The sequence below is a fragment of the Podarcis erhardii genome (assembly GCF_964252035.2).
Source record: "Podarcis erhardii genome assembly, chromosome: 5".
Classification (NCBI taxonomy): Eukaryota; Metazoa; Chordata; class Lepidosauria; order Squamata; family Lacertidae; genus Podarcis; species Podarcis erhardii.
Genome location: NC_138509.1, coordinates 4,972,953 through 4,998,544, shown reverse-complemented (window position 1 = coordinate 4,998,544; position 25,592 = coordinate 4,972,953). Strand labels below are relative to the sequence as shown.

Here is a 25,592-nt window from a genome sequence, read left to right as displayed (position 1 = left end):
CAGTACTATTGTTGTGTGAAGATACAACATTTGTTACTCCATTTATCTAATGGTGCTGTATGCATGTTCAGGAGTCTCACTGCAGAATTGGAAGGGACCCTGAGGGTCATCTAGTCCAAGCCCCTGCAATAGGCAGGAATCTCAACTAGAGCATCTCTGACAGGTGGCCATCCAACCTCTACTTGAAAACCTCAAATGAAGGAGAGCCCACCATATACCTTGAGAAGGTTTGGGACCACATCAGCCCCTAAAACACTTTGATTGGTGCCCCCCGTCTCTTAGTTTTGTCTGAAATGTTGGAGGTAGAGCCCGTCCAGGACATTTTGCTGCCTGAGGCAAACCAGAAAAAAACCCTGGGAACTGTAGTTTGTTAAGAGCATAGCTGGCAAGCGTCCCTTATTTGGAGGGACAGTCCCTTATCCCAGCGCCGTGTCCCGCTGCTGTCCCTTATTGATGGATGTCCCTTAAATTTCCCGGGTTTCAAAGGAAGCAGCTCCTCTCCCTGCCTGCCAGCCAGGGAGGAGGGAGACTCCAAGTGTGTTGTTGCTTGGCCGCCTGGCCCGCCCCCTTCTGCCGCCATTCTCGCGGCCGCCGAACTGGGCGTCTCTGCCTGGGACCTCCTCTCTGCCCATCACCACCGCTTCCGCTCCTGCTAGGCCGTACTGTGGCTGTGCCGCCGAAGGACCCAAATGAGATGGGCAGCCTGGCATGGTCTATGAATTGTTGAGGAGCCTTGAGAGGAGAGCGAGGGCAACCATAGAGAAAGCAGTTCAGAGAGGAGGAAGAGGCGGAGGCGCGGGCAGGTGTTCCAAGGGCTATAAGGGAAGGACCACAAGCGCTTCTCCCATAGATTTGTAGTGGTATACTAGCATAGATGGTCTGATCTGCGGGTTTACTTCAGGCGCTATTTCCCCCCCACACCCCACCTGATGGAACTGAGAGCTGCAGATGGAGCACAAGAGAAAAGATACAGAACTGCAGCAGCATCTTCGTAGCTTGGACTTCTTTTTGTGCGAAAAGTGGTTGCTGCTTGTAGTTATTTAATTGCAGTGTTTCATCGGCTGGTGTCTTGAGCAGTAACCTCTGGAAACGAAGGGCTAAAAACCGGCGCTGCTCTCCAAAATTATCTGGTCCCTTTTAACTGGTTGACTAAGATCCCTTATTTTGGCTGCTGGTCCCTTATTTTCAACTCTGTAAGTTGACAGCTATGTAAGAGTGCTTAAAACAATCCTGGGAACTGCAGTTTGAGGGTGGCTAACAATAATCCTGGGAATGGTAGTTCGTTAAGGCTACTTAACAAAAAAACCAAGCTACTGGAATGAAGGGGTTGGAGAAAACCCTCCCCCCAAACCCCCCCCCCTATTTTCAACCATCTGACTCTGAACACCTTTCTTCTGCACTGTACACACGTCCCCCTTCTGTGCCTTTTAATTTTTCCAGCCTCACAAACTATGAACCCCGAGATTTGAGATCTACTCCCAATGTTGGATTTGGGGGTGTTAACCGGGTTTGATGCATCAGCTACTCAGTTTGGGAGCGGCTGCTGCAAAACGTGGAGTTCACTCTGCAAGCGCCGGCAAAACTTGGGCACCTGTTTGGAGGGCCCCCATATTTCGGGGTTTGTAGTTAATGAGGGTCTCTCCCCCCCCCCTTTATGTGGCGTCCTCCGTTTTGGAGGGCAAGGCATAGCGCGCGTGGCAACCTTCTTGCTCCGCTCCCGGGAGACCCAACTTCGGGGCACTTGGCGGCGGCTCCTCCCGTTCCACGAGCCTCTGGAGCCGAGGCTGGGCGGGACGGGAGAGCTGCTCTCCGCCCCCGGGAGGCCGGGCAGGGCGGCTCTCCGGGGCGAGGAGGTGGGGAAGCGCCTGGGCTGGAACGGAGGATCCAGTGCGCGCAAGTGACGCTGCGGTAAGTGAGCCCTTGGGGCGCTTTCTTCCTTTCCCCGCTGCTCCCGCCCGCCATGGCCCCGATCCTTTTCTCACGTCTCTTCTCGTCCGTCTGCAGGGCAGCTGTCGCTTCGGCTGGAGGAAAGGTGCGCGAGGGGAAAGCGAGGTAGGCTGGACAAGACTCTTCTGCTTCGATCCCGGGGTCCTCTGCAGGAAATGATTGCATTTCCTAGGGATGGTCTGCAAAGGGGATCAGCGAGTGGTAATAGTTCAGATGGATTAACTGAACACCTAAACCGGATTAACCTGCTCAGTTTGGCCTCCAACTCAGAGCTTTCTTGGAGCGTAACTTTATTTAATGTTACACAGAAAGGTCACCACTAAATTAAACAAAAAGCAAATTCAGACTTCATCCCTAATATGAATTATTTCCTCTTTTTCAACTAAGAGGGCATCCTGATTAATTGGCCGGCAGAGTTTGTAAAAGATGGTGATTCTTTCTAAAACAACAACATTTGCTGGCAGGTGCCATCTTAGAAGAGGAATTCTTCTTTCTGCCTCACGAAAGGAGGGAATGCCTCTTGCACACTCAGGTCTGCTGTGCCAGGTGTCATTAAAGCAAAATGCCTTTTCTTGGTTAATATTCAAATTTACGTATAAATAATAAGATCAGATAGATCAAAATGTATACAATTAACAATACAATTCAACCCCTAAGGCCTGTTTGTTAGTGTGATAGTTCTACAAATGTTACATGCTTCAAAGGAAAACAGTCTCTCACTGGCTGTGGAGGAGCTTTGCTCGGCTCCAGTCGGACGCCATTTGGCCTAGAGAGAATAGCAAAACACGATAGTCTGCCCTGGAGGTAAATTGTGGCGTGCAGGCCCTGTTCTTATTTCCTGGATTACACTTGCACTTGTTGGATGAAAAACAGGAAGAAGAATACTCTTGTGAGAATGCTGCATGTTGACTCCCTCTAATAGTGAAACCTCCTGCAATTTCACCTGCTCTTCTTATTTTGGTCTGCTTTTGTCTTAGAGTCTGACAACAACGTATTTGTTCATATTTCAGCTAGCAGTTTGTGTTTTGCTGTTGTGAAAAGAAAACCAGGGTAGCAGGTTTTCCAGAAGCAAATTTAAGATTAAATTTAATCTCTTTTAATGTAAAGAAGATTTGGAACTAAGCAAATCAGCATATTAAGATGAATCTTCAGTTTGCAGCATCTCTAAATTTTGAAAGCTTAAAAAACGCAGGCAAACTCTTCCATGGCCAGTGCAGCATTATCCTCATGCAGAATCAGACAGCCTGCCTCAGATAGCATATTATTGCAGAACTATTAAAGGGTGGCAATTGCCATTTATAATAGTACTGTAATATTTTTACCATCATTGGGGCACTACTTGGATTTTATTCCTCAGGCACCAGAAAGTCTTGGGTCATCTGTATTTTCCTTGTCTCCAAAGATCAGTTGTAATTGCTTTATCAAGCCTCACCACTAGTCTAGTCCTCTCCCATCCTCCCACTTCTTTTCCATATTTGTAGAATTAGAAAATGTAGATATAGGCTGTGTACACACTCGACCTTTAAAGTACATTCAAAGCACATTCTTTCCCCCAAATAATTTTGGGCACTGTAGTTTGTGAGGGTTGCTGAAACTGGTAACTCTGTGAGGGATAATTTACTGTGCCGAGAATTATTTGAGGGAAATGACGAGTGTGTTTTGAGGGTAGAGTGTGTATATCTTCAGGCCCTTTTCAGAATGCAAAATGCAGATTGCAATCTCTCCTTCTCAAGATGAATTCTTAAAGCAGGAGTTCTTAAAGCACTTCCCTTCAGAATGTTTTCATCTTGGGACAGGGCAGTTAGCAAGATTGAGAGGTGGTCTCAAGCTTCTGCGCTTCTTCTCCTGCAATCTTCTAGTCCATGTACAACACATGTACAAAACAATACCTAAAGTGGGAGATACTTCTACAGATGTGATTATGGCCACTAGCTTAAATGACATTTTAGAAGGATTAGACCAGGTATCTTCAACCTTTTCAGGCCCAGGACCCACTTTTAACCCAAACATGCATTTGGGGACCCATTTCTTAAATCTTCTTTACATAATGGTATTTTCCCTGTTGCAACCCATCTTGGATCAGGCCACAATGCACTAGTGGGCCTTGATCCACCAATTGAAGACCAGTGGATTAGACAATACTAATGAAGGATGGATTTCTTAGCAGTGATTAGCAGGCCATGAATGAAACCTCCATAGGCTACCACCAGATACTGGAGAAAACGACAAGGTTGCATGTTGTCTTCATAATTGGCTGCAAACATCCAACCTTCTCTCTGGTTACTTTCAGGATAAGCAAGGCTGGGCTACTTGGAACCTGATTTAGGGAGGCATTTCTTCTGTACATTCTGTGTGCAGTGGAGGGAGGAGGTGCACGAGGCCAGGACTCCCCAGCAGGTTCCTAAGAGTTAAATTGCGACTGAAATGTGTGGCTCAATTCCAATTTTTCAGAACACTCCTAAGTAATTCCCCATTGCTGAATACTCCAGAGGAAGCCCCAGACCCAAAGTTCTATGTCACCTGAATCACCATGGTTGGTATTCTGGGGACAATCAATGCAGAAGGGATGTTGCCTTCCTGTATAGTTTGAGGGAAGACTGTATTTGAAGACCACAGGGTCTGAATCCTGGAAAGTCCCTGTCACAGACCCTTTGGTTCCCATCAAGTTTCCCTGCGCTTCCTGATTTTTCAAAATTGAAAAGTTTTTTTTTGGGGGGGGGGTGCGAGGAGTAGTGAGCATTGCCAGTTTTTCTTGCGTGGAATGGGTATTTTGCTATGCCCCCAGACCCCAAAGGTTCAGAGGTTCCTGGTGTATACAATACTGAACTCAATGGACCAATGACATAACCTGGTACATAGGAGCTAGCTAACCTGTGTTCCTGTGCCTATGAGTTTCTGCAGGGAGGGCATCTAAGTTGCCACTGTTAGCAATGCTATGCTTGCCTTAGATGGACTTTGGGGCTGAACCGACCAGGGCTTCTGTTTTCATTAAAGCATGAGGCTTCATACACAACCACCTGTTCCATCTGATTAGGAACTGGAGTGAAACAGTGAAGCACATGTACAGTTGGAATGAGAAAGAACCGAAGACGAGACACATTTAGCAAGTTGAGAACGGAGATAACAGAAATAAAAAGAACAAATCCAACTTGTTAATTAGGGCATGGCATTTGATTATAAAGTATAATCAGTATTTGCGCCAGCATCAAAGCAGAAACATCAAGCTACTGAAAGAACAAATAGGAGTCAGACTTAAACGTTTGTAAGGGAAATTATGCCTCCTTGAAACAGGAGTGGTGGTACTTGAAGGAGGCAGTGCTAAAACTACTCAAGAAACCATTCCTGGATTTGGAAAATCTAACTCCCAGCCAGTTGCCAGGCTCCCCTTCTTGGACAATGTACTTGAGTGGGTGGTTGTGGACCAGATCCAGGGGCGTAAGAAGGGGGGTGCGGTCTGCCCTAGGTGCCACCCTGACGGGGGGGGGTGTGTGACAAAATGACGGGTGGCACACAGCGGGGCCTGCAATGTGCATGAGCCAGGTGTCTTGGCACCCACAGGCTCTGTGCTGTCCGCCTGCTGCCCCCCCAGCTGTAGGGCGGCTGAGGCCCCGCGCGTCCCGTCCCTCCCTAAGGGCGCCCCATGCTCCATGCCGTCCCTATGGGCACCCCGCCCTGCCCCCGCCGCCCCAGGTGCCCAAGAGGCTTCCTTCACTGCTGACCAGATCCATGCGTTCTTGGAGGAAACTGATTTTCTAGATCCATTTCAATCAGGGTTTAGGCTTGGTTTTGGCATAGAAACTGTTTTGTATGATTCCTCTGTGAGGAGAGAGACAGGGGAAATGGGTCCTTATTAATTCCTTTTAGTGGCTTTTGATACCATCAACCATGGTATCATTCTGGAGTCGCTCTCTAAGTTAGGGATCAGGAGCTCCACTTTGCAGTGAGATGGTCGTTCCCAGAGATGGTCATTCTTAAGGGAGTGTTTTTCAGCCCTGTGGAGCCTTCAATGTGGGGGTCCTCAGGGTTTGGTTTTATCCCTTGTGCTGTTTAACATCCACATGAAATTACTGAGTGGGGTCATCCACAGTTTTGAAGTACATTGCCAGGAATATTGTGATGGCACTCAGCTCTATTTCTCCTTTACATCTGCAAGTAAGACAGTGGAAGTTCTGAACCAGTGTCTTGCCTCAGTAATGGACTGGATGAGAGCCAACAAACTGAAGCTTAATCCAGATAAGACTGAGGCGCTGTTAGTAGTGCTCTTTTAGTGAGACTTTTAATGAGTTTAGTCATTGCATTTATGAATTAGGGGGGGAATCATGGAAATGAAAGTTATTGTCAAAAACTCTCTGTATAAGAGACCGCCTGCTCTGAAGTATTAGGTCTGTCTTAAGTGTTGTAGCACATCTTCTCAGAAGTCTGAAACTTCTAAGAAGGCGTAGAAGTTTATAAAGAGTTGTTTCATGCTGAGTAGGGCAATTGGTCCATCAAGGCTGTGTACACGGTACCTTTAAAGCACATTTAAAGGCCCTCAGAGAATTCTGATTGCTGTAGTTAACCCTTCCTAGATACAATTCCCAGCAACTCTTGACAAACTACAGTGTCCAGCATTCTTTGAAGGGGGAAATGGGTTTAAAGGTATAATTTGTAAGTTCTCAGGAAGAGATCCTTTTCTGCTGCCAGAGATCTCGCCAGTTGGAATCTGGGACCTTCCGTAAGCAGCACACTCTATTGCTGAGCTTGTCTTTGGCCCCCTCCCTATAGAATAGAATAGTTCCAGAAAATACAGAAGTTGGTTGGTCCCAATCTGAAAATGTTTTCTGCTGAGGGAAATATGTTTACTTGCTTCCAGTGTTAGTCAACCAGGAAATAAAAATGAATATATTCACGTGACTTAAGAGTAAATAGCACTTCACCATAGTTGGGTGGAAGTCACTCTTAGTGAAGCTCAGTAAATAGATTGGACCAGCCTTGCAAATAACAGTTCAGAAGGTGGTTTCATACACCTTGTTTCACTTGCCTTTGTTTCTCCTCCCATGTCAGGTCATGCAACTTTCTTTCTTTTTTAAAAAATAATATTTATTAGCAGTTTAAAGATTACAAAAGAAAAGAAAAAGAATTAAACAAGACAATACAATACAATACAAAAACACCACACAACACAACACGAACCCTAAAACATTGAATCAACCAAACAAAACAAAAACAATTAAAAACACATCCAATAATTACAATATCTTATCTTTCGTTCACTTGTGTCAGCGACCTCCTCACACCTCCGTTTTTGTATTCCACTTCAATTAGCTGTTTCAGCAATTCCTTTCCATCTTCCTCTGTTTTCTGTCCTGTAATTTATCTTAACATATTCTAACCTTTTCCCCCCCTTTAATACATTAACAATCTTTCTTTACCTAATTCCTTATAACATTTCTGCTAAAGCCATATAACTTCATTCCATCATTTTTCTAACATTCATTAAAGGTCATGCAACTTTCTTTCCTAATGCAAGAATTTGTGCATTTCAGCATGCGTGCCTGTTACACAGGGCAGTGTAACTGTTTATAAGAATATGCTTTAGACTGTGTGTAAAACCAATGAGATATCTGGAAATATGGATGCTGCATAGCAGTCAGGACGGGAAACATGGGGGCAGGGTTCTCCCTCCCCTCTAAATGGTGCCTTGAGGCAGTGTAAGAATGGGGTGTTAGAGGAGGGGTAGTACCTCTGGTGGGGGACACGCCATGCTCCTTTGGGGGTAGTTTGTTCACCTTTGGTCCCCACCCTGCACTCAGCTCTCTCCTGTGGCTCCTAGAAGATGCCAGCAGGCGACAGCGGCCACAATCCCGGGAAACGGCTTGGAGTGGCCAGCTAAACCAAGCAAGGGGTAGCCATGCGCAGCCACATCCTATGCCCTTTTGAAATGGGTGTGTGATGTTTTTTATTTTGATTCTGTATTTTGTGGTTTTATATTCTGATTTTATTCTGTGAACCACCTTGAGACCTGCGGGTATCAATTCAACAAATGCATAAGAGTAGCGGGTCTCAGACCCTTGGAGAGTCAGGGGCTGCCTCTGTATGCCAAGTCAGGCTCTGGTGGACCAAGCAGGTGAGACCGACAGTGGGGTCCAGAGGTCAAGAAGGCGGTTTCTGCCCAAGCTGTAGACCAGGGGTCGGCAAAGTTTTTGTGGCTTGGGCCGATTCACGGTCCCGCAGACGACGCGGTGGGCCAGAGTGCGCGTGCATGCATGCACAAACGCTATTTCCGGCACCCCTTCCGGTGCAGAGGAAGTGTGTGCAGCTTCCTGCAGCCAATGCGAAGCTGGCCAGCATCGCAGAAGGCAACCCCCGCCGGTTAAACGACCCCCATGGGCCGCAAGTTGCCGACCCCTGCTGTAGACAGAAGTGAGGGACACTTCACATGTCAATTGCAACCCTCTGCTAGTGCAGTCTTGTGTCATCTATTCAGAGATATGTCCTGCTGAGTTCAGTGGTGCTTATTTACTGGCAAGTGTGCACAGGATTGCAGCCTAAAGCTGCAGTCCCATGGAACTTCAAAATAGCACAGTGAAACGTCTGACTAAAATATGCATTGGAATGGACTACATGTGATAATCAGGCAGGAATCAATTTCCTATGTCAGCCAGAGTAGTATGGCAAAGCAAGGATGAGATAAAAAAAATGAGGGAATGCATGAATGTTCATTGCAGAAGAAAATCTGCCTGAGAGTTATTCAAGCTGTGTTAGGAATTGTTTTAAATATAAACAGTGTTTCAAGGTCACTGAGGTTGATTTGTCAAAGGAAATGGCACAAGGAAGGGATGAGATGATTACAGTTTGTGACCCTTTAGGGAGCTAACTGGGGGTGGGGGAGAAGATCATGTGCCCCCCCCCCATCTGAGATTTTATGGTTTTGCTGTTGTACTGAAAGTACCTAGAGAGTAATAATATTTGGAATATTTAATTATGTTTAATCTCACAAGACTTAGGTATATAAGGCTTCATTGTAATAAAGTCTCACAAAGTGGCATGCAAACAGAATACAGTAACATTAACAGTGAAAAACAATTAAAAGCAACTATTTAAAGCATTTAAAAATAATTAAAATCAATGACAAGCTGAAAACTAGGTTAAAGCACATGTCAGCCTTCTATATGTCTGGGTAGGCTTGCCTGGACAAACATGTTTTCAGCAGCCAGGGAGTTCCAAGAGTGGTTGGTGCGGCACTAACACAGTGATTGCTTAGAAATGTGGAGCAAGTGTTATGTGCTTTTAACATGAAGCTCCATACATTTCCCACCACATTCATTCCAAAAAGGGATCCTTCTGAAATGAAATGGGGTTGTATTTGCTAAACTGGTGATGGTATCATGTTTTTGGAACGGCAGCGTATGCCCTGGACCACATATGCAAACAGCCACTCAGTTTGTTCCCCATTAAAATTTGTGGTTTGTGAAGACACATGACCAAATAATACTCACTCGGTCAAAAGGGCAAAATGGAAATACCTTTCTGTCATTACTTAAAACTTGCTAAATGTCAGTTAATAGCTCAGGTATGTGTGGTTTTGTGGGGGGAGGCCAGTAAATTAAGCACTGTTTGTATTTGTATTTTTTCTGGACAAACCTGGATAAGAGGTTGGATTATTAATTAACAATATAAAAAAACAGTTTAACACAACTTACAACTACAAAAATAAGGTGGGTCCTAAAAATATACACCTGAAGTGTCCCAAGCCAGGTTGAGCAGGAGCATCTTCAGCTTTCTCCAAAAGCTGACGCACCCCTGTAGGAAGGGTGGCAACATGAGAACAAACAGGCCTTTTCTGTGCTGGCTTCCTGCTTGTGTGGGGGTGTGGGTGAACGTTTCGTTTGTTCTTGTGTATTTTTGTTATTTTAATACAGTCGTACCTCGGAAGTTGAACCGAATCCGTTCCGGAAGTCTGTTCAACTTTCGAAAATTTCAACTTCCAAAGTGCGGCTTCTGATTGGCTGCAGGAAGCTCCTGCAGCCAATCGGAAGCCCCCTCAGACATTCAGCTTTGAAAAGAACATTTGAAAACCGGAACACTCGCCTCTGGTTTTTGATCATTCGGGAGCCAGAACATTTGACTCCCAAGGCGTTCGGGAGCCGAGGTATGACTGTGCTGTAAACTGCCCTCGAATGAAGGGCAGCATATAAATTTAATAAACAAATAAAATTTGGAGGAATTGAAAATGCTGAGTCGTCTGCATTGCAGTCCATCCCTTCTGGAAGTTAGCAGAGCATGGGGTGCAATGGCCAAGCCATCGCTGCCCAATGGGGCCATAGCTGGCAGACCATCCGGAGCAGGGATTAGGCATTCCTAGCCACTGAGGCTAACTGAGCCTCCAGCAACAGTGATGAATCCAGGAGCAGTCCCAGACTGTGGACCTGCTCCTTCCAGGGGAGAGCAATCCCATCCAAAGCGGGCCATCTTCCCACCTCCAGGACATGAGGACACAAAGCAGCCCAGTCTCTGCAGGATTCAGCATCTGTTTCGGGATTCAGATGTACCTAGTTTTGGAGGAGTGAGTTGCCTTCTGTAATGACTTTCAAAGTATGCCTTTTTGGGAAAAAGAAATGTCTCTGGGATGCTAGGAAACTTAAGTTGGTCTCTGACTGCCATCAAGTCACCTGTCTGGAGTGAAGGAATGTCCTCTGGCTTGTATGTTGTCACCTGCTCTACTCCTGGATCTGATGGATGCTGGGTAGGGCTGGCGAGTGCTTCTAGGGAGGTTTTGCACTTTATCAAGCACAAGGCAACCAGGACCTATATAACTGTGCAATAAGAACTGTAAGTTGAGTTTGCTTTTCCTCTTCCCTCCTCTTCCTCTTTCCTCTTATGTCATGCATTTCTACGTTGCAAATCTGGGAGCAGGGACCATTTTAGTACAAAAAGCATGCCCCATAAATAAGTCAGTCCATATCCAATGTGGCAGTCCTTCGATGATATTTACACAAGGGGAATTTTCTCCCCCTCCTCTCCACTGCACAGGACTTTCAGGAAGAGGTCTGCAATGTGGCATGGGCAAGTTGCAGAAGGAGAGGTACTTGCATGGGGAGGATTGGATGGAGACTGCATTGTGAGAGCAAAGCTACCTTCATCTGGTTCTCCCAACCCTCAGGAGAAGATTTTCGGCGTGTGTCTGCTGGGTGTGTGTGATGCAGGGGTCTGCAGTGGGTAATCCCCTTCTGGGAGTTCCCTTTTTTGAACAAGAGCATTGGAGGAAAGTTCTTAAATACAAACAGTTCAGGCTTCCAAGCTTGTATAGGACTACCTGTGGAATATGCCTGTTAATTGATGCTTCTGAACCCATAGCTCCCTCCTCCAGAGCAGCTCTGCAGCCCCTTTGAAAACAATGCTAGTGATGACAATATAAGTGGGCACACTTATCTGTGGCACTCCAAACTGAAAAAAGGAGAAAGTGCCTTGCCTTTGATTTTCTGGTGTATACATCCGTCATGCAGATTTAGATACAGTGAGGAAGTTAAGCTTTTACCACAGTGCATGTGAAGAATGCACTAGATTATGCCTTTCTTCACCCTTGGTTTTGTTTCCTTCCAAGATACTCTCTCATAGTGCTGCTGTATCCTTGGGTCACGGCAGACTGTCCCATGCTTCTGCTGCAAGGGGACATCTTCCAGCTGATTCTGTCAGTGGGTTCCCCGTTCTGCTTCCTTCGCTGTGAACAGCACTGCTCCTCTGGAAGATCTTCTGTTCCTTAATGGGGCTTTGGGTAATAGCGTGGCATCGTGCCTAATGTCGGGGCGGAGGAAAGCTTCAAAAGAACCGCAAGGTGTTGCCAAATGCGGCATTGTGAACCAGCAAGAAGCCAGTTTTTCAGAACAATTGTCAAGTCATAGCAATTTCGGAACAGATGCTGTGCTGAATATTTTGATAGCACCCGCTAAATACAGAAGTGATCTCACCAGACAGTTATCTGAAAAGTAATGTAGACAAGTGAAATTCAGTTGTGCTCGACGAGCCTGGACTTACAGCGCTCTCACTCTGCAGGGTGTCTTTAGTAAGAGAAGAATTAATCCATTTTCAAGCATGCAAGTCGTTTTTCTGACATGCCTGGCTTGGTTCCACGAGAGGCTGGGCCTGCAACATGGCCATTATTAGTTCTTGTTCTATAGCTTTACTGTTACTGAACCTAAGAATCGTATACTTACTGATATGATATATGCATTTAAAGTGCTTGAAGCCCGTCACAAATATTATCTCCATAGTCCTTACAGCCACCCAATATATTTGAGCAGTTTTATTAGCCGCTTCTTGCAGCTGAGAGAATAGTGGTGTTTCTAAGGTCCTCTTTTTCAGTCGCCGGCTGAGGTGAGATCAGAACTGGGGGCTGTCTCGATTACACAGAGCCACCGAGCTGCGTCACTTCTCTGCATGCTAAACTGGTCCACCCTCATTGATCATGGGGCACCAGTTTAGGCCTCCTTCCAAAAATAGGGGGGGGGGGAGGAACATGGCTTGACTTAATTCCAGAAGCAAATAAAGCATTTATCTTCCATGCTATCAGCATTCATTTAAACCGGGCCACCTGGCCACCTTGGAATCATAAATCTGCATCTCCTCTTGCTTATATCTTCCTTGCTTTATCATTTTAAACAAGTTGGCTGGAAAAACGGCGTGCTAACTTGCAGCTGAATTCTGGACTGCGTAAGCAAATATCTGTGTTGGTTTATTAGCCAAAGGGAGGGTTATATTACCATAACAGGTGTGAGCTAGCATATGTTGCGCTTTGCAGTTTTGCCCTGATGTTGTAGGACTTGTTTGCATGTCTGACTTCTGAGGCACATGGGCTTATTCTCAGTCCTTTTCAGAAAACAGTTTTGGCTTTGTACAAATACAGACATTTCTGCTCTTGTTTTAAACACGTTTTTAAAATGTTCCCGCAAGAGTCTCAGAATATTCTCACCGGCACATCATAAATAAATAAATAACACACTTAAGGGAATTATAAAAAATCACTATGAAAAGGAATGGCATGGGAGAATGGGTGAGTGAAAATTTGAACCCTGGTCTCTCAGATGCTAGGCCAACACTCTAACTGGCCCGTTTGGCAGAACATGTTAAACCATAGTTTGAAGTGATTTAATGTGAATGAGCAACGTAGAGCTGCCTGCTGCTTCCCCTTTCCTTTCTTCAGCGTGTCTGGGAGGAAACAAACCAAAAAGTTGGTTTGCTGCTATAAGCAAACTAGTGTCTAACAAAGCTGGAGTGTAGTGGAGCTCATTGTTTTGAGCTGAGCTTTTTGACCACATTGCAAAGTAGGAGCCAATGTGACATGGGAACAAGGCTGCAAAAATGGCTCTTTGCCTTGTAGAAAATTAGAGGCCTAAGTTAAATCTAAATTGATATCAGAAACGATAAAATATGCCACCGCTCTGTTGATATGAAGGCCTGCCTGGTGACCCAGTGATCCCAGAGATTTGAGGCGGGTGGCTTGTGAGAAGGCCTTAATGGTGATGGCAAGCATCACCTTCCATAGGTTGCTGAAGATGCACCTTTTTACCCTGGCCTTTGAAAATAGAAGCATTTGATCACTGAGGCTGATCCCAAGAAGATTCGGACCTCCTCTTCCTTGGTCTACTGCAGCAGACAAGAAGCAATGGAGCCAAAAGGCACAATTGCCAACAAGTCAAGCAGAGGTGAAAATGCCAGCTGGGCAGTGTCTTCAAACTAGAGCAGATTGCTCAGACTGAGGAGCTAGCTAGACACGGATAAGCAGATGCTGTAGCACGGATGCACTCTTGAAGTCCAGAGCTCAGTTTACCAGTTTATTCTGGGTTGCCACTGGAATTTGGGTGGTTCTTTGGATATATTTAAGAGCAAGCTTGTTGCAGCAGATGTCTTCAAGCTGATTTCAGCTGCGTGAGATGAACGACCTGTTGGTTTTGTGTTGCCAACGGCACAGATGCATCTCAGATGGTTCCTCATAGAGGGTGTTATTCAGGTCAGCCATTCTGTCAACAAAAAGCTTTAGCAACGAAAAGACAAAAGTGCCGAGAAGGGGGCTGAATTTAGCCTCTGGAAAAGAAGAGGTGTACGCCTGGCAAAACAGTTAAAGCGGCAAGCAAACAGTGTCTTACCAGAGACCCACAGAACACTCACTCTGTCAATGGTAACTGCCAAGCAACAGCTAAGGATGCCTGAAAAGATTATTCGTTTTGCAAAACTGAAATATGCAGTTAATGGGTGGAATTAACAATAGCGCTAAAGAGATCACTCTGCAAGTGCAGGCATTTCTGCTTGCCTGATGGAGCGACCGCCCCATCCACTGTTTGTGGGGTTCTTCTAAGCCCCCAAGCCAACTTGGGGAAGGTGCAGGGAAAGGAAAGGGGAGGGGAGCACCATTCACTAGTAGGACTCACTCTGGCTCCCATGAGCGTAAGTAGTTACGGTAGTTGAATCCAGCCCAAAGAAATTAACCACTATCATTAACACATTCTTTGAGTTCTGCTGCAGAGTCTAACCTTAAATGCTAGATATCTGCCTTGTATTCAGACAAAAATGTTTGTTCATTTTAGCTGTAGCTGTGTGCCAAAGGCATTGTTAACCGATATGAAAAGAATATGCTTAATTTTATTACAGCTTCTACAGCTAGAAGAAGCCATGGCCCAAATGGGACAAAACTCCAGACACTTCCTTCTCTCCAGCCACAACAATGTCAATGCAGAAGAGAACAGTCACAACAGATCTGTAGACATCGCAGAGCAAATGGAGATGAATATCAGGTATCACATGGTATTAACACTCTGTTTTTCCTTCTGGTAACTGTTTGGTTTTTAAGCTTGTATGAGGTCAGTTCTTACAATGTATGTTAGATGAGTAACTAGAGTGAAAATCCAGTGTTATCATTTCTGCTGATCTATGTTATCTAGACCTCATCATGAATTATCTAGCAGTCTTTCCCGTCTCCAGGTCACAAATAACAGACATTCATAAGAAGCCCAGCTGTTGCAAAGAGCAGCTGACAAAGTCATCTTCACTGCATTCTCTAGATACCTTGTCTTTTAAAGCTACTTAACCTACTGATCAGTGCATAAAACTCTCTCTCTCTCTCATTAAAACTGTATTTTTGTTTGGAAGCTTGGAATAACTCAACAGCAAAACACACTTATTTCAAAGATGTGCCCCTTATTTTTCTAGTGGCTGCCTGTTAAATTTTACCACACTTTGACATAAGAATATAAAGACTACAGAACCCTGTGACACACCAAAGATGTAGCCTTGCAATTGAGTTCCCCAAAATATTTCCAGTCCATCTGCCCACATGAAACAGAATAAAGAGGAAAGCAACACTGTTCTCCAATTTACAAAGTGGGCAAGTGGTCCAATTTACTAGTCTGTCTTAAAGACTAACGGTGGAATCCAGTGCATGCTACCTTGGGAGAATTTTTGGTTCATTGAAGTTTGCTGGCATTTGTTTATGCATCGCTCACAGCATTTCAATTGGGTTGAGGTCTGGACTTTGACTGGGCCATTGCAACCCCTTGATTCTTTTCTTTGTCAGCCATTCTGTTTGTAGATTTGCTGGTGTGCTTGGGATCATTGTCCTGTTGCATGACCCAATTTCAGCCAAGCTTCAGCTGTTGAGCAGATAGTCACACATTTGGCTGTAGGACACTTTGGTATACAGAGGAGTTCATGGTTGACTCAATGACTGCAAGGTTCCCAGGTCCTGTGGTTGCAAAACAAGGCCAAATCATCACCCTTCCACCACCGTGCTTGACAGTTGGTATGAGGTGTTTGTGCTGATATGCTGTGTTTGGTTTTCACCAAACATGGCACTGTGCATTATGGCCAAACATCTCCACTTTGGTCTCATCTGTCCAAAGGACATTGCTGCAGAAGTCTCAGGGTTTGTTCAGATACAACTTTGCAAACCAAAGCCATGCTACCATGTTCTTTTTAGAGAGACGAGGCTTTCTCCTGGAAACCCTTCCAAACAAACCATACAGTGGTACCTTGGGTTAAGAACTTAATTCGTTCCAGAGGTCCGTTCTTAACCTGAAACTGTTCTTAACCTGAGGTACCACTTTAGCTAATGGGGCCTCCTGCTGCCGCTGCAGCGCCAGAGCACAATTTCTGTTCTCATCCTGAAGCAAAATTCTTAACCCGAGGTACTATTTCTGGGTTAGCGGAGTCTGTAACCTGAAGCATCTGTAACCTGAAGCGTCTGTAACCCGAGGTACCACTGTACTTGTTCAATCTTTTTCTAATTGTACTGTCATGAACTTTAACATTTAACTTGCTGTTAAATAAATCATGACACAGCGTAATATATCATGTGTTGTTGTTCATCTGAGGTTGTATTGACTTAATTTTAAGACCTGCTAAGCAACAAATGATTGCTGTTATGTCCCAATATGTAAAACCACAGAATTCAAAGAGGATGCACTTTCTTTTTCCTGTGACTGTAAATAGCGCTTATATTCAGTTTCGGATTGCAGTCTGACAAATGTTTTGTGGCATAAGCTTTGCTGGGCTCCTGTCCCCATTATCAGACAAATTCTGTGCGAATCCAAATGCTTATTGGGCACCTATCAAATACTTTGCTCTAATACAACAAAATACTGCAATAAATTCATTTAGTCTTTAAGGTGAGGAAGACCCACCTCTAGTCCCAGATTCAACTCTTAGAATTCGCAGTTGCAATTATTTTTCTTGAGACCCTGGCGAATTGTTATCAGTCAGAGGAAGCAATTGTGAGCGAGATGTGCTGGTGATCTGACACAGGGTCAGGGCACATCATATGCCCATCTGCCATAGGACATGTGTTAGCGGCAACAGACAGTCACATTGACTGCTCTGCAATAAGGACCCAAAGGCACTGCTTCTGTTAAGCTTTCCCTTTAGAAATAACAGCAAACCCATAATAATTCACAATGTTATCTTCAGCAAGCATCAAAAGAAGCTTTTTAGGTTACATGATTGATAAGACCTAATCTAATTAGCACATTGCTTTCCCCTCCCACAAGAGAATTCTGATCTACAGCAGAATTGGATTTGTATGGGGTTTTTTTTGGGGGGGGGGATTAAATCCTGACCTGACAATCCAAACTTTGTATCCCTTAATTATCCCTTAATTATGCAAATTAAGGCCGTATGCAGAATTTGTCATAAGGTACTGCAGCCCTACCTCAGCCATTGTCCCTCAGCCATCCCGGTGGCTGTTTAGATTTTAGTAGCTGTTGCCTGCACATTTTCAAACCTAGCTTCACAGAGTAGTAAATACAGACTAGAAAGTTTTTTTAAAAACAAAAAATTCTCAGGAGGCTGGTTTCCACATTATGTGCCAGTTTTTCTACCATAGAATCAGAGCATAGACACATCCCTGCTGAAATCACCATGGTTTGGCCCCGCCAGGGTTTTGTGAAAGCCTTACATGGGGGCAATGTTGTAATGATGTTTCAAGGGGTCGGACAGTTAGAGGCGTTTGTTCTGTATTTAATTGTGATGTTGCTATATTTTATTGTATACGTTTTTATTTATCTTGGGGACCATGTAGCTGAAAGGGAGGATATGTAAATCTTCTAGATAAATACAGGCACCCACCCACCCACTTACACCGAGAAATAAATCTATTCAAATCTGGAAATGGCAGGAGAGAGCTGGAGAGTCCTCGTGGCTTGTTCCCCAGAAGCCAAAGATGATTTTTTTTCTGTAGTTTAGGACTCTGGCGTTGGCTTGCACACTGCCAACCCCCCCCCCCACTGTGTGGCTTCTCCAGCCTCTCTGGGGTCATGGTGCTCTGAGGGGTGGCAGCCCCCCTGGGAAGAACCCCTTCTATATCTACCAGATGAAGGAGCATGTTCAAGGTAAAGAGAAGATTTAGAATGCTTTAAAAGAGCTGCTGCTTCCAAAATGGCACACGGGAGCTCTCTGCACAACAGCGGATGGGCGGTAAGCCGCTCCTGGCCGGAGGCTCTGCTGCGTGGCTCCCCTGCTCTTCCTGGCAAGATTGCGGGCAAGGAGGGAAGGAAGGGGGCCTCTCTTGCCCCTTAGATCACCCAAACAAAAGTGGGGAGGGGGACAGAAAACAGAGCTCCCCAGTTACACACATTTCATGTCCCTGTGGAACACCCTCCCACCAGATGTCAAAGAGAAAAACAACTACCAGACATCTGAAGGCAGCCCTGTTTAGGGAAGCTTTTAATGTCTAATAGACTTTTGTATTTTAATATTCTATTGGAAGCCTCCCAGAGTGGCTGGGGAAAGTCAGCCAGATGGGCAGGGTATAAACAATAAAATATTATTATTATTAATTATTATTATTATGCATGGGGGGGGGCCTGGAACATAACCCCTGCCTAAGTGGGGAGTTGCCCGTACATAGAATAGCCTAATGGTGGCTTATTGGACTTCAAGGGGTGGAAGAATCGCAGCAACTTAGAGATTTAAAAAAAAACCATTTATTTATTTAGTATTATTATTTTGAAGAATTGCTCTCAAGAACTGCCTTGCTTGATCAGGTCCATTTGATCCAGCATTCAGTTCCAGGCAGCAACCAGAGCATGAATACACTTGTTACTTAACTCCAGAATCTGGTACTTGGAGGCATCTCGCCTCAGTATGTGAGCATTTCATATAGTGAGTATAGCCACTTAAAGCCATCTAAGCTAGTGGCCATCACCCCATCAGATGGTAATGAGTTCCATCAGTTAATTATATGTCTCCCATCGCTGTTCCTTTTTCAAAAAAACTATAAAGTCCCAACATTTAGCTGTTCCTCATAGGGAAGCTGCTCCAACCTTTTGACCATTTTAATTCTTTTTCAACTCCCTTATATCATTTTTGAGAGGGTTACCACAAGCTGCTTATGCATTATCTATGTTCAGTCATTTCATAGAATCATAGAATCCTAGAGTTGGAAGAGACCACAAGGGCCATCGAGTCCAACCCCCTGCCAAGCAGGAAACACCATCAGAGCACTCCTGACATATGGTTGTCAAGCCTCTGCTTAAAGACCTCCAAAAAAGGAGACTCCACCACACTCCTTGGCAGCAAATTCCACTGTCGAACAGCTCTTACTGTCAGGAAGTTCTTCCTAATGTTTAGGTGGAATCTTCTTTCTTGTAGTTTGGAACCATTGCTCCATGTCCGCTTCTCTGGAGCAGCAGAAAACAACCTTTCTCCCTCCTCTATGTGACATCCTTTTATATATTTGAACATGGCTATCATATCACCCCTTAACCTCCTCTTCTCCAGGCTAAACATGCCCAGCTCCCTTAGCCGTTCCTCATAAGGCATCGTTTCCAGGCCTTTGACCATTTTGGTTGCCCTCCTCTGGACACGTTCCAGTTTGTCAGTGTCCTTCTTGAACTGTGGTGCCCAGAACTGGACACAGTACTCCAGGTGAGGTCTGACCAGAGCAGAATACAGTGGCACTATTACTTCCCTTGATCTAGATGCTATACTCCTATTGATGCAGCCCAGATTTATCAGTTAAGTTGTCTGTTTGCCTGTTAATTTGTTCAGCATTGGGACAGATCTATAATGAAGGATCATCTTCATGTGTGTTCAACATTTCCAGGGCTGCAACCCAAGTTGGACATCAGCTTGCAATGATAGGGGACGAGTGTAACCGGATGTACACTGGGAAACGGGAGGATTCACTGCTTCATCTTGCAAAGGGGTAAGGTCCGCCTAGGGGGGTTTTCTGTATTCTAATTCTGAAATGCCTCTTTCAATAGCAAGTGCTTTTAAAATGCTCACCAGTTCGTACAAACAAACAAAACCTCTCTGCAAATAGAAAATGCGCATGGCAAGGCGTGGACAAGGCAATAAACTTTCTTTGTAAGTGTTGCTACTTTTTATTTGCATTGTGTGTTTCATCTTTAAATGTAGAGGAACATAAAAAATAACCTACCCAACCTGAAATTGCAAGTGTTATGTTCCATCCTACCACCTTTATTCCCTCAAAAGGGAATAAATTGCCTCTTTGCCTCAGTGCCTAGAAGAGTCCTCATGGTGCCAAGGTGCCCACTTGTTTGCAGGATTGCAGCTGGCCACTTGACCAGGGTGCAGAACAAATCATTACAGTGGTGCCTCGCAAGACGAAATTAATCTGTTCCGCGAGTCTCTTCGTCTTGCGATATTTTCGTCTTGCGAAGCACGGCTATTAGCGGCTTAGCGGCTATTAACGCCTTAGCGGCTATTAACGGCTTAGCGGCTTTAAGAAAAAGGAAATAGGGAAATTTGTCTTGCGGAACGACTCAAAAAATGGAAAACTCTTTCATCTTGCGTGTTTTTCGTCTTGCGAGGCATTCGTCTTGCGAGGTACCACTGTATTCTGTGAGTTCCTGTCATGCCCATTATTTAATGTGCTTTTAACTTGTTCATAAATGATCTGCAGTTTGTTTATAATGCCCAGTTGCTTAGGGCTGTAAAAACTAAATGAATTGAGAGAAATTTCAGAGGGATCCCTGCAAACTAGGTATTAAAATGGCAAGTGTGATTCCGTGTAAGCAAGTGTACATTAGTGCACATTGAGGCAAAAAATACTAACGGGGTCTGAGCTGGAAAGTGATCTTTGGATTCTGGTGGATCACAGTGAAAATGTGACATAGGTAAACTCGCATAGGTATAGGTAAACTCGGCCCTCCAGATGTTTTGGTACTACAATTCCCATCATCCCTGACCACTGGTCCTGTTAGCTAGGGAAGATGGAAGTTGTAGTCCCAAAACATCTGGAGGGCCGAGTTTGCCCATGCCTGATCCAGTGTGCGTCTGCTGTGAAAAATGTGGATGCCATGTAAGGGATAATTAGAAAAGGGGTTGAAAATAAAACTGCCAATATCACAATGCTTTTATATGTGGCTTGAAAGCATTTGGAATGCTGCATGCAGTTCTGGTTGCTGCACCTCAAAAAGGATGTTGTAGAACTGGAAAAGGTTCATAAAAGGGTTACCAAGCAGATGAAGGTACTGGGGCAACTCCCATAGGAGCAGATGCTGCAGAGGTGGGGCTCTTAAGCTTCAAAAAAGGTCAAGGAGTAAAGGGAGGACATCAAAGAACATTATGCATCCCTGGTGTGGAGAAAGTGAGCATAGTTTTTATCCCTCCCTCATAATACTAGACCTGGGTTTGTCCAATAAAGCTGAATGTTGAAAAATTGAGGGCACACAAAAAGGGAGTACTTCTTTGTGCAGAGCATTGTTAATCTATGGAATTAGTTACCAGAAGCTACGTAAAGGTACCCCTGACCGTTAAGTCCAGTCACGGACGACTCTGGGGTTGTGCGCTCATCTCGCTTTACTGGCCAAGGGAGCTGGCGTTTGTCTGCAGACAGCTTCTGGGTCATGTGGCCAGCAGGACTAAGCCGCTTCTGGCGAACCAGAGCAGCGCACAGAAACGCCGTTTACCTTCCCGCTGGAGCAGTGCCTATTTATCTACTTTCACTTTGACGTGCTTTTGAACTGCTAGGTTGGCAGGAGCAGGGACCGAGCAACGGGAGCTCACCCCGTCACAGGGATTTGAACTGCCGATCTTCTGATCAGCAAGCCCTAGGCTCTGTGGTTTAGACCACAGCGCCACCCGCAACACTACCAGAAGCTAGGATGGCTTTAAAAGGTAACTGAAGAAATTCATGGAAGATAAAGCTATGAGTGGCTGCTTGTCATTATAACTATGACGCCTGCAGAAACGGAGGCCGTGTGTGTCACGAAGGGGAGAGTCCTGCTTCTAGATAGGCTTCTAATAGGCATCTGGTTGGCCTTTGCGAGATCAGGATGCTGGGCTAGAGAGTCCTTTTCATCTGACGAAGTGCTGCTGTTACATTCACATTGAAGCCACCAGGTGGCTTATAGACATTGTAGACAACTGCAATTCCTGGCCGCCGATTTTTGTTTGATCGTCTGCAAAGCTGAATCATCCATGTGCTCACATTTGGCACAGGTTTGACTTGTAAGAAACTGGATTTATATGTAATATTTGTATTGTCTATGCTACATATCTATGGCCAAACTATATGTGACATTAAATGTAACTGCATTTAATGTGCAATTCTGTTTTCAATGGCTAATAGTACCAACCTGGAAAAGATCATTATGGAGTCATAGAAGACAGGGAGGGTGTTTAAGCCTTTCTGTTCCTGCAGAAGTCCTGAGGAAAATCCCTTCTCTTTGCACCGAGGGGTGTGTGTGTGTGTGTGTGTGTGTGTGTGTGTGTGTGTGTGTGTTCCTCACAATGCCAGTAGCACCTTCAGAGGAGGGATTTTGATTTTGCTCAGGATTGCAGAAGGGGAAAAGGATTAAATTCTTATTTTTACGTGCTGAGACCACCAAGGATGTATTTAATGTTATGTGACTTCTAGTCTGGCCAGCTCCCATTATTCCTTTGTAGTCTAGTTTACAATCAAGAAACAGAATTCAAGATTCACTCTGCAAAGTGAACTGAGAACGTCAATGGCAGCCTTCACAAATAAAACAGCTTCAAAAAGTCATTTGCTTCAGAGAGGGAAGAAATGGGAAGTCACACTTTCCAAAGTCAGTTTCCGATTGGCTTGTTTGATTAGGTAAAGGTAAAGGGACCCCTGACCATTAGGTCCAGTCGTGGCCGACTCTGGGGTTGCGGCGCTCATCTCGCTTTATTGGCCGAGGGAGCCGGCGTACAGCTGGTCATGTGGCCAGCAGGATTTCTGGCAAACCAGAGCAGCGCATGGAAACGCCGTTTACCTTCCCGCCGGAGCAGTACCTATTTATCTACTTGCACTTTGAGGTGCTTTCGAACTGCTAGGTTGGCAGGAGCAGGGACCGAGCAACGGGAGCTCACCCTGTCGCAGGGATTCGAACTGCCAGCCTTCTGATCAGCAAGCCCTAGGCTCTGTGGTTTAGACCACAGCGCCACCCGCGTCCCTACTTGTTTGATTAGAAGCATTTAATATTTGATTTGCAGCTCAGGATTCATTTCCATAATGCCTGTTTAATTTTAAACTAAATTCTAATTCTCCCAACTATTTTGTTTCTCAATAGGATAGCAGCCAACGTTTTTCACACTTGTATCTGGAGTAATTTTAGAAGTATTATGAAAGCCTTTGGGAGTTTTTTGAACAGTGGCTGGAGAAAGAAGATTCTCGACTGTAACTGGGTAAATTTCATATTATTTTGCATTTGCAATTTTTCGACTGAGGGGCTGGAAAGAAGAAGAAAATGTAGTAAAAGGGAATTTGGAATCTTGCAGTGCAGTCCTATGCTTGTCTCCTTGTAAGCTGAACTCCATTTAGTTCAATGGAGCTCACTCCCAAGTTAAATAGAATTCCATTGTCAGCATGCAGTTCAGCCCACTTTTGTGCTTTGGCCTGATGTTTTTCATAGAACTGAACTATAAAGGTTTGTGGCTTATACTGCTATTAGGTTCCTGCCCAATTTTGCTTGTGTTTCCTTGAGAACTATTACAGTAATAGCAAATCAGGATGACCTCTATATAAATGCATAGACCGTTGCCAGTGAATGCCAGAAAAAGTGTGCTTCCCTGTAACCCCCAAATTAGTGCAAAACAGGATTTATGGGTTGGATCCAGAGAGGCAGTCTGTTCTGATATGCTTACTGAGAAGTAAGCCCCACTGAGTTCAATGAGATCTACTGCCAGATAGGGGTACAATCTTGCACTCAAATTCTCATTAAAATAACTGGACTTAAGTCATGGCTATCTTTTCACATCAGTCTCAATGGGTACAAAATCCAACCTAATGTGTTATGCTTTGTGCTGGCAGATCCTGCATTAACTAATTACTCTTTCCTCCGTTTTCCCTAAATTTTCAAGGGAGCAAAAAATAATGATTGTAGGCTTTCTATATTTACCTTTTTAGAAAAGTTCTTGAAGGGGTTATGGGTGGTGTCCATCGCAGCACTGCCTAAGCCCATCTTCATAATAATAATACCTTTCTTGTCAATGTACAACCTGTGTACAATGAAATTAACTGAGCCTCCCTCCCCCCCTACAAACACTCAATCTCATTGCACTCTGTGTGCTTGTCGCACAACACACCAACCCCAAAAGTAATTTGCACTATAGTATTTTCTGTTCAGCAGCCTAACAGCCCACTGTTTTTTAGCCTGTTGGTACGACTGATTATACTTCTATATCTCCTGCCCAAGGGTAGAAGATTAAAGAGGTGCTGGCCGGGGTGTGAATCGTCCCTGAGAATTTCCTCACTCTTCACTTTGTGCCCTTGCTCCCAGCAGTGAAGAAGAGCAAAGGCTTTATCTTTCGATTAAGCTTGGGAACGCTTCCATCAAAACTACACTTGGTAGATTGGTTGGTCCTAACAAAGGCATTTCCTATGATTTTTTTTTTAAAGCAGCACTAGCATTGCGCAAACAGGGAGCTTTTCATGTGGGAGAGAATCCCAAGATGTGAAGAACAAACATTTTGCTGCTCCTGAATTCTGAACTGGTGCAGCTGAGGAAGTACGGTACATGGTGCCCACGTTGCTGGACTCCAATTCCCATCATTTATTTTACAAATTGATAAACCACTCCACAGCCTGAGGGAATCAAAGCAGTGCAGTGTTGAGAAGATAATGTGCAAAACAAGCAGATTCAAAAAAGCATTGAAAGCATTCCTACAAGCCATAAAAGCATCCCTACAGTTATGCAGTTAATATTTTGTAAATGACTGGGACACACTTCCGGGGAAGCCTTCTTAAACAAAAATGCCTTTGTTATGTGGCTGAGGGGAATTGGAGTCCAAAACCAGAGCTGCTGGTCAGCCACCCTGGAACTACTGCAGGTGATTTTTTTTCCTGCTCTCATTCTCTAATTCTTGTGGGTTTTATCAGTTTGTTTCTTCTTTTCCTAAACAGATTCTTTGGGTCCCTCTGAACTGCGTGTGCCAGAAATGGTGGCCAGCCGTGCTGCTTGCTATTTTGATGTGGGGTCTGGTCACTTACGGACTGCAGGACTAGTTGAAAGAGTTGCCAATTGAAGGTCACTGCTGGACTCTGACCAATCTTCAACTCACCCAGGAGGTGGCATTTGCTTTGTTTGTTTTTTAAGAAGTTGGCTATGGATAACTTTTTTCTATTTAAAATGTAGGCTAGTGCTGGGTCACTGCTGTTTTCATACTTTTAAAATAAATATTGATATGGGGTTGTTGCTGGATAACTACCTGAATTGCTTGTTTTGAAATACGTATGTTCAAGTGATTCAAGTCTGACTTTTATACTAAAAGAGAGGGGTTTTTTGTTTTGTAAAAGGGAATTTGGAAAGTTGACAGAAGGGTATGCTGGCCATCCTTTTTAACACTTGCACTGTAAAATATCTAATGAAAATTGGAGATCTTAAAAGACTTGAAAAATAAAACTGATGTTCCAAATCCAATTGCCAAATCTAATTACATTATTTCCTTCAACGTGTTTGAGCGTGATCCATTCTGCACACATCCCATTTACGGATCCAGCCATCTCTCTCCTCTACTTTCATCCACGTACATCAGAGACTGCTGATATTAGTATTACGCCCATTCACAGTTGGTTCTTTTCTCCCTAGTGTCATTCTTTCAAGCTTTATATGGATATATGGTAGAATTGGCATCTGAAGTTGATAACACTCTTGAGCTCTTTTGGCTGGTAGCTTTTGACAATGTCTTAATGGCATACATATTGATTC

General features: G+C 44.5%; 1 protein-coding gene across 1 annotated transcript; it reads left to right on the top strand.

Annotated features, from left to right (window-relative positions):
• The first annotated feature begins 1,696 nt into the window (after positions 1-1,696).
• On the top strand, positions 1,697-25,304 carry LOC309341505 (uncharacterized protein). Its single transcript, XM_081861066.1, has 6 exons — positions 1,697-1,908; positions 2,005-2,052; positions 14,572-14,714; positions 19,517-19,618; positions 22,956-23,070; positions 24,788-25,304. Exons 3-6 carry the CDS (start codon positions 14,593-14,595, stop codon positions 24,887-24,889), a joined length of 441 nt encoding a protein of 146 aa, XP_081717192.1. The 5' UTR covers positions 1,697-1,908; positions 2,005-2,052; positions 14,572-14,592; the 3' UTR covers positions 24,890-25,304.
• The last annotated feature ends 288 nt before the right edge of the window (positions 25,305-25,592 follow it).